Here is a 12,608-nt window from a genome sequence, read left to right as displayed (position 1 = left end):
CCTTTAATATGCGAAATGCAGATGAACATTTTCCAGTTGAGGGCTTTGAAATGCTTTTACATCTCCACTCAGCCGGAAACATCTGGAAAAACAATAGGTTGAGAGAAAGGGGTGATAGAATAAAGGGTGACATTTTGGATTTGGTCCGCAATTCTATCATTGAGCTGCTGGAGCCAATTTCAAGTTGACCTAAGTGTAGGGGGCTCCCAGCAGTTCACGTGAGATGCAGAAATCGATGGTTACCGACATATGAACCATCTTTACAACGTTCAGCTTTTGATTAAGGCTTCCTGAGCAGAGCTGCTCTAGCTTTCACCTGCTCCCTTACATATTAGAGAAGTAAACAGTTACTGTAAATGAAGGAATACTGGAAAAAAAAATGTATCTGGTCAATCCACGGACTCCATAAAGGCTCATTTAGGGTACTGCGGGACATAACCTACGCACGTAGCCTACGTCGATGCGAGCCATCTATGCTTGTGTGCTCGTCAGTCTGGCTTGCTCTGTAAAAACGCCACCCAAGCACTAGTCGGTGCTGTGTCTTTTTTGCCAGTCGGATTAATTTTTGTTTCTACTTCCTGCTTCACTTTCAACAATGGTGAAGGAAACTGTCGCCAAAATTTCGCAGAAGACAAGTCATACAAATGTTTATATCTCCGAACCTCCTCAGTTAACCTTTACTCGATGTGTTTCTTTTGTATTGCTCCAAAAAAATCTATTTGAATATTGCGGAGATGGAAAAGCCGGAAATACTAAAGCGGAAACACGTGCTACTAAGCGGTCCAATCACGGCTCTTGCGGCCTGCGTGCGCCGCGACGCGTAGTTACATAACGCCTTGAATAACAAAGCAGAATTCTTTGAAGTTGCAGAAACTTAAAGTTTCGCAGTATCTGTGAGGGAGAAGATGTTTAAATATTAAAGACTGGCCAGTGAAAACCTTCTTATTAACTGTGACATTAAATGGCAAACCAAATATTATTTGTGCTCAGTTATGTCACATCTAAAATGGTTGTTTGAACAAGAGACATTTATATTTTATTGTTATTTAAGGAAGTGTTAGGAAGTGCAGCTTGTTTTAGTAATGACTGGGTGTTGAAAATGTTTTGCTCATGTATCTATTTCCATATATTTTATTTCTGTTTTAAATAATTATTTAAATTAACCACGTGACCAGCCTGCTTGAAGCCGTTTCCTTGAAGGAGGGTGTGTTGTTAATAGTATGTAAAGGTGACCTTTAATCCCATGAGGAATGGGCCACTTAATTTATTTATCAATTTATTCATACAGCTGTGTATTTTACAAAACAGTTTAATAGTTGTTGACCTGAAACGGCGAAACCAAGCACTACATCACACATAAAGTATATTCCGAACCCCTGAAGGCTCAGTTAAACTGCAGCTTAAGTGCAGCCGTTGGAGCTGCTATTAAAATGCAGTTACTAGCTCAAGTGCTTATGATAAGGCCTGATGGCGGCTTTAATGAGGGAGATGCTTAAAAAACATTGTGCTCTTTCTTCCCTTGCTTCCCCGCTGCATCCTAACAGATTTACACGGATACGCTTTCCGGCTTATAACGCAAAGATGTCCTATTAGGCATTTGTGGCTGCACTGCTGCGTCTGCTGCGTCTCAATTATACACTATAAAGAGTTGTGTTTTTCATTTACTTTGAACGATGTCCATTGTCTCCCTGTCAGTACTGTCTCTCTGATTCTTGTCATTAGTTGTCCGGGTAACGAAGGCTTGTGGCAGTCCGTCGCTATGTTATTAAATAGAGAGCTGTTTGTATCAGACCGTGGAGGTTGTCAGAGAATTGGAGGGAGAGAGAGAGAGAGAGAGAGAAAGGAAGCCAGTTGGTAAGTGGGAACGTTTGGATTGTGAAGGGGGTCATTTTGTGTGGTGTTTCTGCCACTGAATTGAAAGTGAACACTTGCACAACAAATGAGGAAATGTATCCTGCTGTCATGGCAACTCGAAATCGCAAGCAAAGTAGTAAGGGAAATACTGCGCTAGTCAGAGGATGGTTCCCGTGATGCTTTTCTCGTGCATTGGCGTCACAGTAGGACGTTTCCGAAACCCCACCCCACCTACATGACAGAAGTTGGCTTCTGAATCAGTCCGTTTGATTGATGAGGGATATAAAAGCCATGTAATTTTAGTTTAGAAGATGAGTTTGCTGTGATCGCCGCACCTGTTGCCCCCTTTTTCCTAAACGGATAAACCGCCAGTGTTCAGGGAATCTCAGTTTGACGGCGCTGTGCTGCGGTTTTACTGCATTTCGTGACTCCTGTAAAATTTCCAATAAGAAAAGCTGTTGTTGTGTGACATTGGAGGCTGAGTGGGACTGAGTGTGTCAGTTTCCCTTCTTTCACATGTTGTCATTTTGGCAAATCTTCAACTTCAGAAGTCGCATGTTATCTGGGTCTTGCAGTCCCCGACATTTTCGCTCACTATTACAGCCTTTATATGATGTGCCATCGCTGACATCTTCTCTGATGCCTGCTTAATTAGCATATGTGTAGGCAACTGTATATCTGCCTCTGGCAAGGCTTAATCTAAAAGAGATAATTTCTGTAAGCCAGGGAAAAAGCTAAATGGATATTAAAAGGAAAAAAATAGCATCAGTGGTAACTAGTGCAAGACGATTTACTCATGTGAAGTAGTTTATACAGAAGTGCCTTTGAAAATGTCCAACATTTGAGTAGCATTAGTTATGTAATCCATTATGCAACCATAAAAACTGTGTTTCTAGTCTTGTTTTTTTATACTTTTCTGCTAATGTCATGTGCAAAGATACACTTTCGAGTGTCTGGGTGCGCTTATAGTGCTAAGATGACTCCAGGCGGATGTGGCAGGGCCTGCAGTTCATCACAGACTACAGGACCACCACTAGCACCATCAGCTCAACACTTTCTACACCCGCTTTGAGACCTCCAGGCCCAGCACAGAGAGGAGGCACACACACCACAGAACCCCGCCCCCTTTCCCCACCACCAACCAGCTCATCAGCCGGGGTACACAAAGCCCTGAGGAGGATCAGGCAAAGCAGCAGGGTCAAGACAACAACCTTAAGCCCACCAACCTGCCTGAATGACTACAGGCCCATAGCACTCACCCCAATCATCATGAAGTGCTTCGAGAGAGTGGTACTGGCCCACATCCAGAGCAGCATACTGGACATGCCTATCGACGCCATCGCTGCTGCCCTCCATATTTCCCTCTCCCACCTGAAAGATAAAGACTCCTACATCAGGATGTTCTTTAGTGACTACAGTTCCGCCCCCACAAGCTGTCTACACTTGGACTGCACTCCACACTCTGTGACTGGCTCCTGGACTTTCTGACTGGCAGGCCCCAGTCCGTCAGGATTAGGAACAGGATTTCAGCCAGCATCTCCACTAACATTGGCACCCCACAGGGTTGTGTCCTCAGCCCCATCGACGACACCGCAGTGATAGGACGCGTCACTGGCGGGGACGAGGCAGCCTACCGGAGGGAGGTGGCCAGTCTGTTCGCATGGTGTGAGGACAACAACCTCACCCTCAACACGGACAAGACCAAGGAGATGATAGTGGATATTAAGAAGGAGAGGAGCCCTCATCTTCCACTGTTTATCCAGGAACTTGAAGTGGAAAGGGTGAGCAGCTTCAAGTACCTAGGGGTCTATCCAAAAAAGGAGTCCTAGGGGCCCACATTACCGAAGACCTCACCTGGACACTGAACACCACACAGCTGGTCAAGAAGGCTCAACAGCGGCTGTACTTCCTGAGGAAGCTGAGGAAGTTCGGCATGTCGCCCAAGATCCTCAGCAACTTCTACAGCTGCATCATTCAGAGCATCTTGACCAGCTGCATCACCGTGTGGTACGGCAGCATTACAGCCATGGACCGAAAACGCCTGCAGAGAGTGGTGAAGACTGCTGAGAGGATCACCAGGACTCCACTCCCATCTCTGCAGAGCATCTACAAGTATAGAGTTCGCAGAAAAGCTGCCTCCATCACTAAGGACCCCACCCAGCCCCAACACGGACTGTTCACACTCCTACCCTCAGGACGGAGGTACAAGAGTGTGAAATGTAGGACCTGAAGACTGAAGAAGTCCTTCTTCCCCGCTCCTCAACAGGTGACAGGAGTCTAGAATCGTAGACTAAAATCATGGACTACTTCATGCCATATAATGCACTGTTCACTTTTCAGCTTCTGTTTACATTTTTCAGTTCATTGTTTACATTCTCATTTGCACATCATTGTACAGGGAAACATGTTTCCACACTGTGCACGTGACAATAAACTCTTTGAATCTTGAATCTTGAGCTACCGCAGACAAGTGGACACAATGAGAGCGGCGAGGAAATGAAAAACCTGTGGGGTTTCTGTCAGACCAGCAAGGTTAATGTAAGCGAAGCTTTGTTAATTAAATGGCTGAATTACCTTGCTCTTGTTGGCGGCTTAGGCAGAAGATATTTCTTTCCATGCCCATTGTTCTGAAAATATATTCGTTCCACTTGAGTTCCCTCTTGCAAGTAAGGCTGGTCATAAACCAGATGCACCGGCGACCTCGGTATTATCCGTGAAACTATTGATTTGGCAAAAGACTAATCCCTAAAACGGACATGGCTCCAATTTAAAGTGACAGGTAATTATGATTAGTTAAACTGAGGAGGTTTTACAAAAGCACAATAGTCGGAATAAAAAATGTGTAGCAGGCAACTAACCAAAAGTTGCAGCTTTAATGAAGAAAATCGCTCAAGCGTGCAGGATGGAATAGATTATTAGCTCAGCGTACAAATTCATAAATATATATTCTTCGCCGCACACAAACAGATCATGATAAGTTTTCGCTGCATGGAGCAGTTCAGATCAAAGCAGGCTCTGATAACCACATGCAAAGCTGTACGTCGGAGGCGAGTAAATGCCAATCCTCCGTGCAATTTGGGTCACTGACGATGCTCAACAAGCGACCAAGAGCCCCAACCTGTCTGTAAGCTGCCGCCACCGCAGTCATTTTATTACAACATTTCGCATTTAACAAGGTCAAAAGCATTAGTGATACACTGGCCGCGTGCACGCACTCGCGCGCACCTAATCAACGCCTGGCACGAGCTGAGCTGTTGATCCTGCGTGTGCTTGGCTGCTGTCGCCGCAGTGCAACACGAGCACCGCCGTTGCATCATTTCGTTGCAAAAAATAGTCTTCGTTCAAAAATCGGTGGCTTGTAATCATTTTTATTTTCAGTAGCCAGAAAAATACAGCCAGTTTTTATTTAAGGGTGGTAAATTTAGTCCCCTGAAAGTTTTATTGCCCCCACAGCAAAACCCACATCATTTTGTAATAAATATTGTGTTGACTCTTTCATTGATCGTAAGCAGACTAGTTTTTGTTATAAGCTCAGAAACAGACCCCCTCTTTGATTAACAGCATCCTGGTTTCGGGGGCGAGTACATTAGCAGGTGTCTAGCTCAGACAGCAGCTGTAAATCCTGACTTGCTCAGACAGTGTTATCCCCTAAGGCCTGTGCACACACACCACCCGGCCCATTGACTGTCAAAAAGTGCATTAACATTGATCATATGAAAAGGGATACTGGCTCCTTTGAGTATCATTGCTGAATGAAAACACTGAAGGGCAAGAAAAAGAAAAAAAAAACTGTTGCAAGGTTTTGTTTGTAGATTGAAAATCAAAATGGTTACTATTTTAATATCCGATATTGGAGGTTTCTTTTAAAGATGTTGATAAGTTGTTACGCGAGGTGACTTTCAGTTGGGGTTCAATAAGATAATGCAGTAAAGCATATGAAATTAAATGCTGCCTCTTCCATGTCCTCAGCCTAAGCTTTTACTAATGCACCTCCCCTCTCCCGAACCTCCGTCTGCTCTCAGATATCTTCTCTACCCAGCTGGTCTCCCCAGAGGCAGACAGTATCCTTATGATGCACCACACTTGGCGTATATACCCTCTGGTTAGTGACCAGAAAGCAAAACAGGCTCTTCACATGATTGATGAGGAAATGGGATTTTAATTCAGTTACTCAGCCGTCACCCCACGGCAATATCTGCATGTCAGCTTTCCTTATTTGGAAACCTTCTTCACTGGGAACAATGTGAGACTTGAAGACAGTATTTCACTTGGCTGGCAAATTATGTTGCGGTGATGATGTTTGTGATATCATACAATATATTTTTGTTGGCTCCCTTAGAAGAGCACAGTTTTCATGTGAACTGAGGAAAACATTTAGTGACAGAAGATAGAAAGGGAGCATTCTGCATGCTCTTTGCATTCGTTGTTGACAACTGTCATTGTGTTTTTCCTTGAATAAAGGACTCCCCTGAATGACTGGAGATGAACTGTGGGCTATAGTCATTATTTTCAACACTTACTAGTCTGTCTGCAAGGAACACAAACCTTTAGCGGTTACTGCGAAGTCCTGGGTCTTTACCACAAAGCCATCTTTTTTAAAGAAACTGCTGTGAATGCCACCATAGCTTTTACCATTAAATAAACTTTCATATTGTACCAAGGACTATGGTTGTCAAGCATATTACCCCCACACTTAAGGGTTTGGTTTACAGACTGAGAAAAAAATCCCATTTTCTCCCTCACCCGCAGTGGTAGATGTGTCCTTTGATAGCGTTGGTTTAATTTGCTAAGGCTTTCATGTATCTGTCCTTGACATTTTGCCACTGCCCAAATACAAAAGTCCAACCTTCAGTTTGTGTCGCACACGGCATGAAAAACTTACATTAAAATCTATCCACCAAAACGTGTCTACATCCTCTTTGCTATTCTGTGCAAGGCACATAACGAACAGGTTTCTTTGGAGCTGCTTTCTACCAAAGTTTTGTACTGTAGTCAAATTTAAAACAGGTAGTTGTTACGTTTTCTTTATATCCCACCTCTAAATGTGCATTTCACATCTGTAAACTGGAACGGTTTGAAACCTGTGAGCTCCATTTTTGCATTGGTTTCTTAGACTGTGTCCGTCTGTTTTATTGCCTCTTCTTATCAAATACGCTTGAATGCGAAACGTTTTAGTAACCCATAGCAATAATGATTCTTTTACCACATGGCTGCAGGTCCATTCTAATCGTCCTTTCTCTCAGTGTGCTTTTAGAGTCTTACTAGTGCAGGGATAAAATATAAGGCTTTATTGAGCACAAAACGAAAACTTACGCAAAAGACACAAAGCAGCTTTGTAAACTTGTATGTATTTTTGATGGAGCAGGATTTCTTTTTGAGCGACATACTCGAGTAGGTACAGTAAAAGAGATAAGGCCATTGCCGTGATGCTTCCCACTCCTCTAAGTCACAGCCTGTTTATTTCTGGTACTGTTTTGTTCTACTGTGCATTATGTTTTTGTGTTCAGGTTTGGAATTTTTATGTTTATATGACTTTCTCCAACAAAAATCTGTTTTTATCTTCCATTCTTAGGGTAAGATGGTGAAGGGAATGGGGGGAGCCATGGATTTGGTGGCTAGCGCTGGAACCAAGGTGGTGGTCACCATGGAGCACTCGGCTAAGGTGTGTATACGTGCTGAGACTGTGAGAGCACGTGCTTTGCTCTAACCATCGTTGCCTTTTCAAATCACTCCAAAAGACTCCTTCCTTTTCTTAACAGTCCAGGTCATATGAAATTGGCAATTTCCTTTCCCATGTCAGTACCGTCACCAGCGTACCTTGTATCTCCTTCCTGCAATAATGGGTGTGAGTGTTACGGGTGATTAAGGATAATTCTGTTAATGGATTGCTTAATACCTCTTTACCAGAGAGCGCCAGCTTATCCTGATGAGACTCCGCACACAGACCGTCTCCTGCTCCTCTGCTTATTTAAATACATGTCTAGAATTGGACTTGGTGATTCAGGGAAGAGCTGGTTAGTTAGACCGGTGCGGCAAGCTACAGATGCATAACCCCACAGGGCTTCTGACAACAGCAGAATGCCGTGCAACTGAATTGGTTTACTTTTAGAAAGTCCAGAGTATGATGCAAGGGCAGCGTAACATTCAGCGTTCACAGGAGCATGCTCTTTTCTTTTTTTTTTTTTTGCTAATGGGACTGTGTGTGACGCCCCAGCTATAGTCCAGATGGTGTAGCAGGTGAGCATAAATTTACTGCCCAGAGGCCCATTTTCATTCATGATGGGGAAAGGAGCTTGCTGTATGATGTGCATCTCTCAGGCTTGATTGGAGGCACATCAATATTTGCTTTTTTTTTTTTTTCTTGAAGATGTCTGCCAGGTAAACAGAGACACACTCGCATGTAGTAAGTGCTCTACATCCTTTAGGATAAGTGTGCATAACCAGCTGCTCGACTGACTCAATAAATGCACCATTTGAAGTGTGCAGCCTTTCTTTTAATCAACTATTCTTTTATTTCAGGGAGGAAAACACAAGATATTGGACAAATGCGGCCTGCCTTTGACAGGGAAGCAGTGTGTGGATCGAATCATCACAGAAAAGGTGCACTTTTATCTCTCCGTTGGTGCGCATGATATATGCAAGTATGCCTGCATCAAGCCACATTTAAATAGAAGTAGACACATGCATGAATGAAGAGGTGATCTATTAGTCATAAACGTAGGCTGATTACTCATGTTTGCTACGTAGATGGTGCCAGTGAGTAAGCCATTACTGAGCAGGACTCCTGGCCTATAAAAAAAAAATGGATTTTTGGGGCATGAGGTGATTTAGTACAAGTGGTTTAATTAGCACTATTTTAACAAATTTAGCTGCATACTGTGCCTTTGAGTGAATACCTGTGGACCTGAAGTTATTTTAGTACCTTTGATAAACAGCACTGCTCTTGTAAAACATGAATACACCTAACACACAAAAATTTCCAATTGTAGCCTACTTTAAAATCCCATTCATACCTTCAGAGTGATGAAGATTAGAACTGTGTCGGTATGTGCATCAGCTAATGTAAGCCAACCAGTTTTCTGTTCTTTCCTTGTGAGTAAGTCAGCTCTAACCAAACGTTTTATATAGCTATATGTACTTAAAGGGGGGCTACTGTTTTTTCACAACCTGGACCTTATTTCTGGCATAAAATACGATAATTTACTCACCCATATAACTTTTGTGTCATTTGCAGTCAGTCGGGAGATATTTAGATTTGCGTATATCCATATAGTGGGAGTGAATGGGGCACCGAAACACAGCCTCTAAATAACGCATTATCTGCTGCGAAACTTGTTCATTTCACCAATATTTTATTCTCGTACGCTAGTGCTATTTCCTGTTGAGTCCGGAGTTACCTGTTATCATCATCCGGGGTCTGTAGATTGACCTACAGACCCCAGATGATGTCTTCTGACCTGGATGATGTCATTTCTGAGCATTGCGTGCACCCGCGATGGTCGGCTGGTTTACCTGTAATTTGCTACTGCTAGTTTTTTGCAACATGGCTGAATATTTTTCCAATTCTGAGGTTGCGGACAAACCATAGCAGTAGCAAATTACAGGTAAACAAGCCAACCATCGCGGTCACTCCCACTATATGGATTTACGCAGATCTCTGAGATCTTCCAACTGACTGCAAATTACACCAGCGTTATATGGGTGAGTAAACGATCGTATTTTATGCCAGGTCCAGGTTGTAAAAAACAGTAGTTCCCCTTTAACCGACTGATCTATCTTTGTGGTAGTTTGTGTCTTTAAAATTCAATAAGGTGACTTCAGCTGTCATGTGGGATTGAATTCCCATTTTCACAATAAATCAGTTTCCTAAGTATGATAACATTAAACTGGGCATGCACATTGTATCTTAATTTCACTGTTACACCTCTTCAGCACGCACACACACATATTCAAAAAGAAGAAAAAGAAGCGCACACAAGCAACTGATAGATTGGTATGATATGACAAAGTGACACCAGTAAATGGAAATTCCATTTATCCATTTAACACTAATTCAATCTGTTGATTTTTGTAAGGAGGCTCGTTATTGATTTTGTTATGCTTTTTTAATTTTAATGGTGTGGGGTTGGGTTTCCTTTGATTATGTACTTTGCTGATACTCTCCTCCCCCGCATCGAGGCCTTACTTATTAATGTTGTTGATGCTTGCGCTGTTAACTTGGAGACAAGTGATGACATTTTATATCCATAGCGACGTTCTGCATCTTTTGTGAAACTCCACAAAAGTCTTCACTACATGTCCTGTATGAGTCTGGCCACACATGGATGTAAAATGCAAATAGATGGCAGAGGCATACAGTGGTTGACACGGTGATTCTGCTTTCTTTTTAAAAGGGAGATCACGGTGTAATGTAGAGCATCTTCCTTATTTATTCATGAACAGATATTGTAATTGGGTTGCAGTTGTTTATTTCTGCAGGTCTCATGAAAGAATATGAAAACCTTTGATAACTTGATCCATGGATCAGGGAAGATGTAAGGGGTTAGGACTGGGAGGAATGCAGGAACCAAGAATTAGGAGGTACGCTGTATGTCTGGGACATACAGTGGAGAAAATGAAAATCCCACAAAAATGTTCCAGTCACTATTAGAGCTCAGCGCTGATGCAGTGTTTGTGTCCTTGTGTGCTCTGGTCAGTTCCCTGTTACCCTTTGGTGATTACTGCCTTTGGAACGTGTTCATTGAAAACATGACCTGTCAGGTCTCCCCCTCCCCCGTTCTTTTCTGCTCGAATGGCTTTTGTTGTGATTGCACAACATTTCTCAACCAGTAGATTTCTGTCAACATTTATAAAGGTTAAAGCTCTTTCTACTGCCCTGCTAGCACTGGTACCACCTCCTTCTCTTCACCTTTCTCTCCTGCTTTCTCTTCCCCTCTTTCTCTCTGTAAGTACTCTCTTCTCTTATTGCATGCCAAGCCTTTTTTACTTTATTCACATTGACTCGATTTTTTGCAGTCCTTAATATATGACCTCTTTTCTCATTTTAATTTCGTCTGTCTATACATATTTGACTCTCATTTTTCTGGCCTCTTTTACTTTTCCAGCCCCGACATCCTTCCTTTATTCCTTCAATAAGATCACTGTTGTGCTTTGAATACGCATTTGGTGTAGCAAACATTTCCATCCACAGTAAAATGTGCATTGCTTGTCCCACAAAGTTAGCATTTCCAAAGCATTCCTCCTTTAAAGATGCCCTTGTTCTAGTTTGGACAAGGGAAACCTGAACTTATCAAAGACACTGACATGTGATTCTCAACTTGTCATCTTCTCAAACATTGCTGGAGTATTTGGACCTGGCAGGATTGTTAAGAAGCCAACTTTTTGTCACCTCCAGCTCTTGTTAAAATCCAATAACCGTCCTGCACGATAAAGTGACATGTTCTTCTTCTTCTTCTGATGCTGAACAGAAAGTACTGTTTGCTTGGTTAGCTGGTAGCGTGCCTTAAGGTGATCCATCAAATCCTAATTTTATTTTAATTTTTTTATACTTGTTTAGTGTTGTTGTGGTCCACGGACATCATGTATTGAAAACTACATCAATACCAGTACCTATATTACACATATAACTCTACTGGAAGACAAAATAAGGATCAGAATGAAAATCAAGCAAAGTATTAAGTCCTTGATTATTTGAAATAGTAGTTGAGATGCAGAATTTCTGTGAATGGCAAACATTAAGACACCCATAAAGTGTGAAGGAACATTTATCCACATAACTGCGTCATTTTCAGATGGGTGGAAAAAATAATCTGTTGACTTGTTTGGATGAGAACAGACGGGTGGATTTGGTCTCGGTCCACGCTGTATATTTCCTCAGGCCTCCTCTTTTGACATTTCTTGACACTGACAGTCCGCCACCCCTCAAATTTTTTATCTGAGTGAAAAAAGTTTGCCTTGCTAAAAGTAGGTCAACTATTGTAATGGAAAGAGAGCTAAAAGATGTTTTAGAAAGGTTTTGTTGTAGGAGCTAATTCTGCAGTAGGATTCATACACCGCACACTGCCTGAGAAACACTATTTGATTTCAAGGAGGGGCGGACCAGTAACATAATAGCTTAATAACCCTTTGTTTGTGTCCCCTTTGTTTTAGTGCAAAGAAGTACATTATGAAAGTGCTGACATTTAATGAACTATCCTTTGATAGAACTACATTTTATAAACAACCTGAATTTTTAAGGAAAATTTGTGGAATTTCAATGCATTGCTAGTGTCTAAAGCACTTTGGGCCTCAGTGTTGTGTTACGTCCTCAACTCTGACTAAAACAGCATGACCCTTAGTGGACAAATTATTGAAAAACTGCGGTTATTGTTTTCGCCGTAATTTTCACACTTTGCAAATTCGTCCCGTGGGCCAGATTGGACCATCTGGCGGGCCGGTTTTGGCCCGCAGGCCGTATGTTTGACACCCCGTCTCTAGACTAAGACTGCGTTCAATGCATGCGCTGTCTGTTAGGTATCAACTGATAGGTCAAGGTGGCAACGTACACGCTATCACTGCCACACAGGTAGTCTTCCAATACCTTTCTGTCATGGTGAACCAACTTTATCATCTGTCTTTATTAGATTCCTTCCTCAATCATAAGTGAGAAGAGTTTTTTTTTTGTTTTTTTTAAATATTGACTGAAGGAAGTGCAAAAAAATACATCCCCGGCTCCCTGTTGAGGGCAGCCAGGGATGTAACAGACCAAAAAGAAG

The 12,608-nt window shown here is 42.4% G+C and overlaps 1 protein-coding gene across 2 annotated transcripts in view; it reads left to right on the top strand.

Annotated features, from left to right (window-relative positions):
* oxct1a (3-oxoacid CoA transferase 1a) overlaps positions 1 to 12,608 on the top strand; it is a 39,807-nt gene that overhangs the window by 21,767 nt on the left and 5,432 nt on the right. Inside the window, exons 14-16 of one of the 2 annotated variants that reach the window (XR_014699230.1) lie at positions 7,427 to 7,516; positions 8,222 to 8,257; positions 8,374 to 8,454. Coding sequence is in view for 1 of the 2 variants with exons in the window: in XM_084551517.1 (XP_084407643.1) it covers positions 7,427 to 7,516; positions 8,374 to 8,454 (171 nt within the window). In the remaining variant the exon portion in view is untranslated. The remainder of the gene's footprint in view (positions 1 to 7,426; positions 7,517 to 8,221; positions 8,258 to 8,373; positions 8,455 to 12,608) is intronic. The other variant, XM_084551517.1, reaches the window with a different exon arrangement.

Source organism: Chelon labrosus, assembly GCF_963514085.1.
Source record: "Chelon labrosus genome assembly, chromosome: 9".
NCBI lineage: Eukaryota > Metazoa > Chordata > Actinopteri > Mugiliformes > Mugilidae > Chelon > Chelon labrosus.
This window is presented reverse-complemented; position numbering and strand designations above follow the sequence as displayed.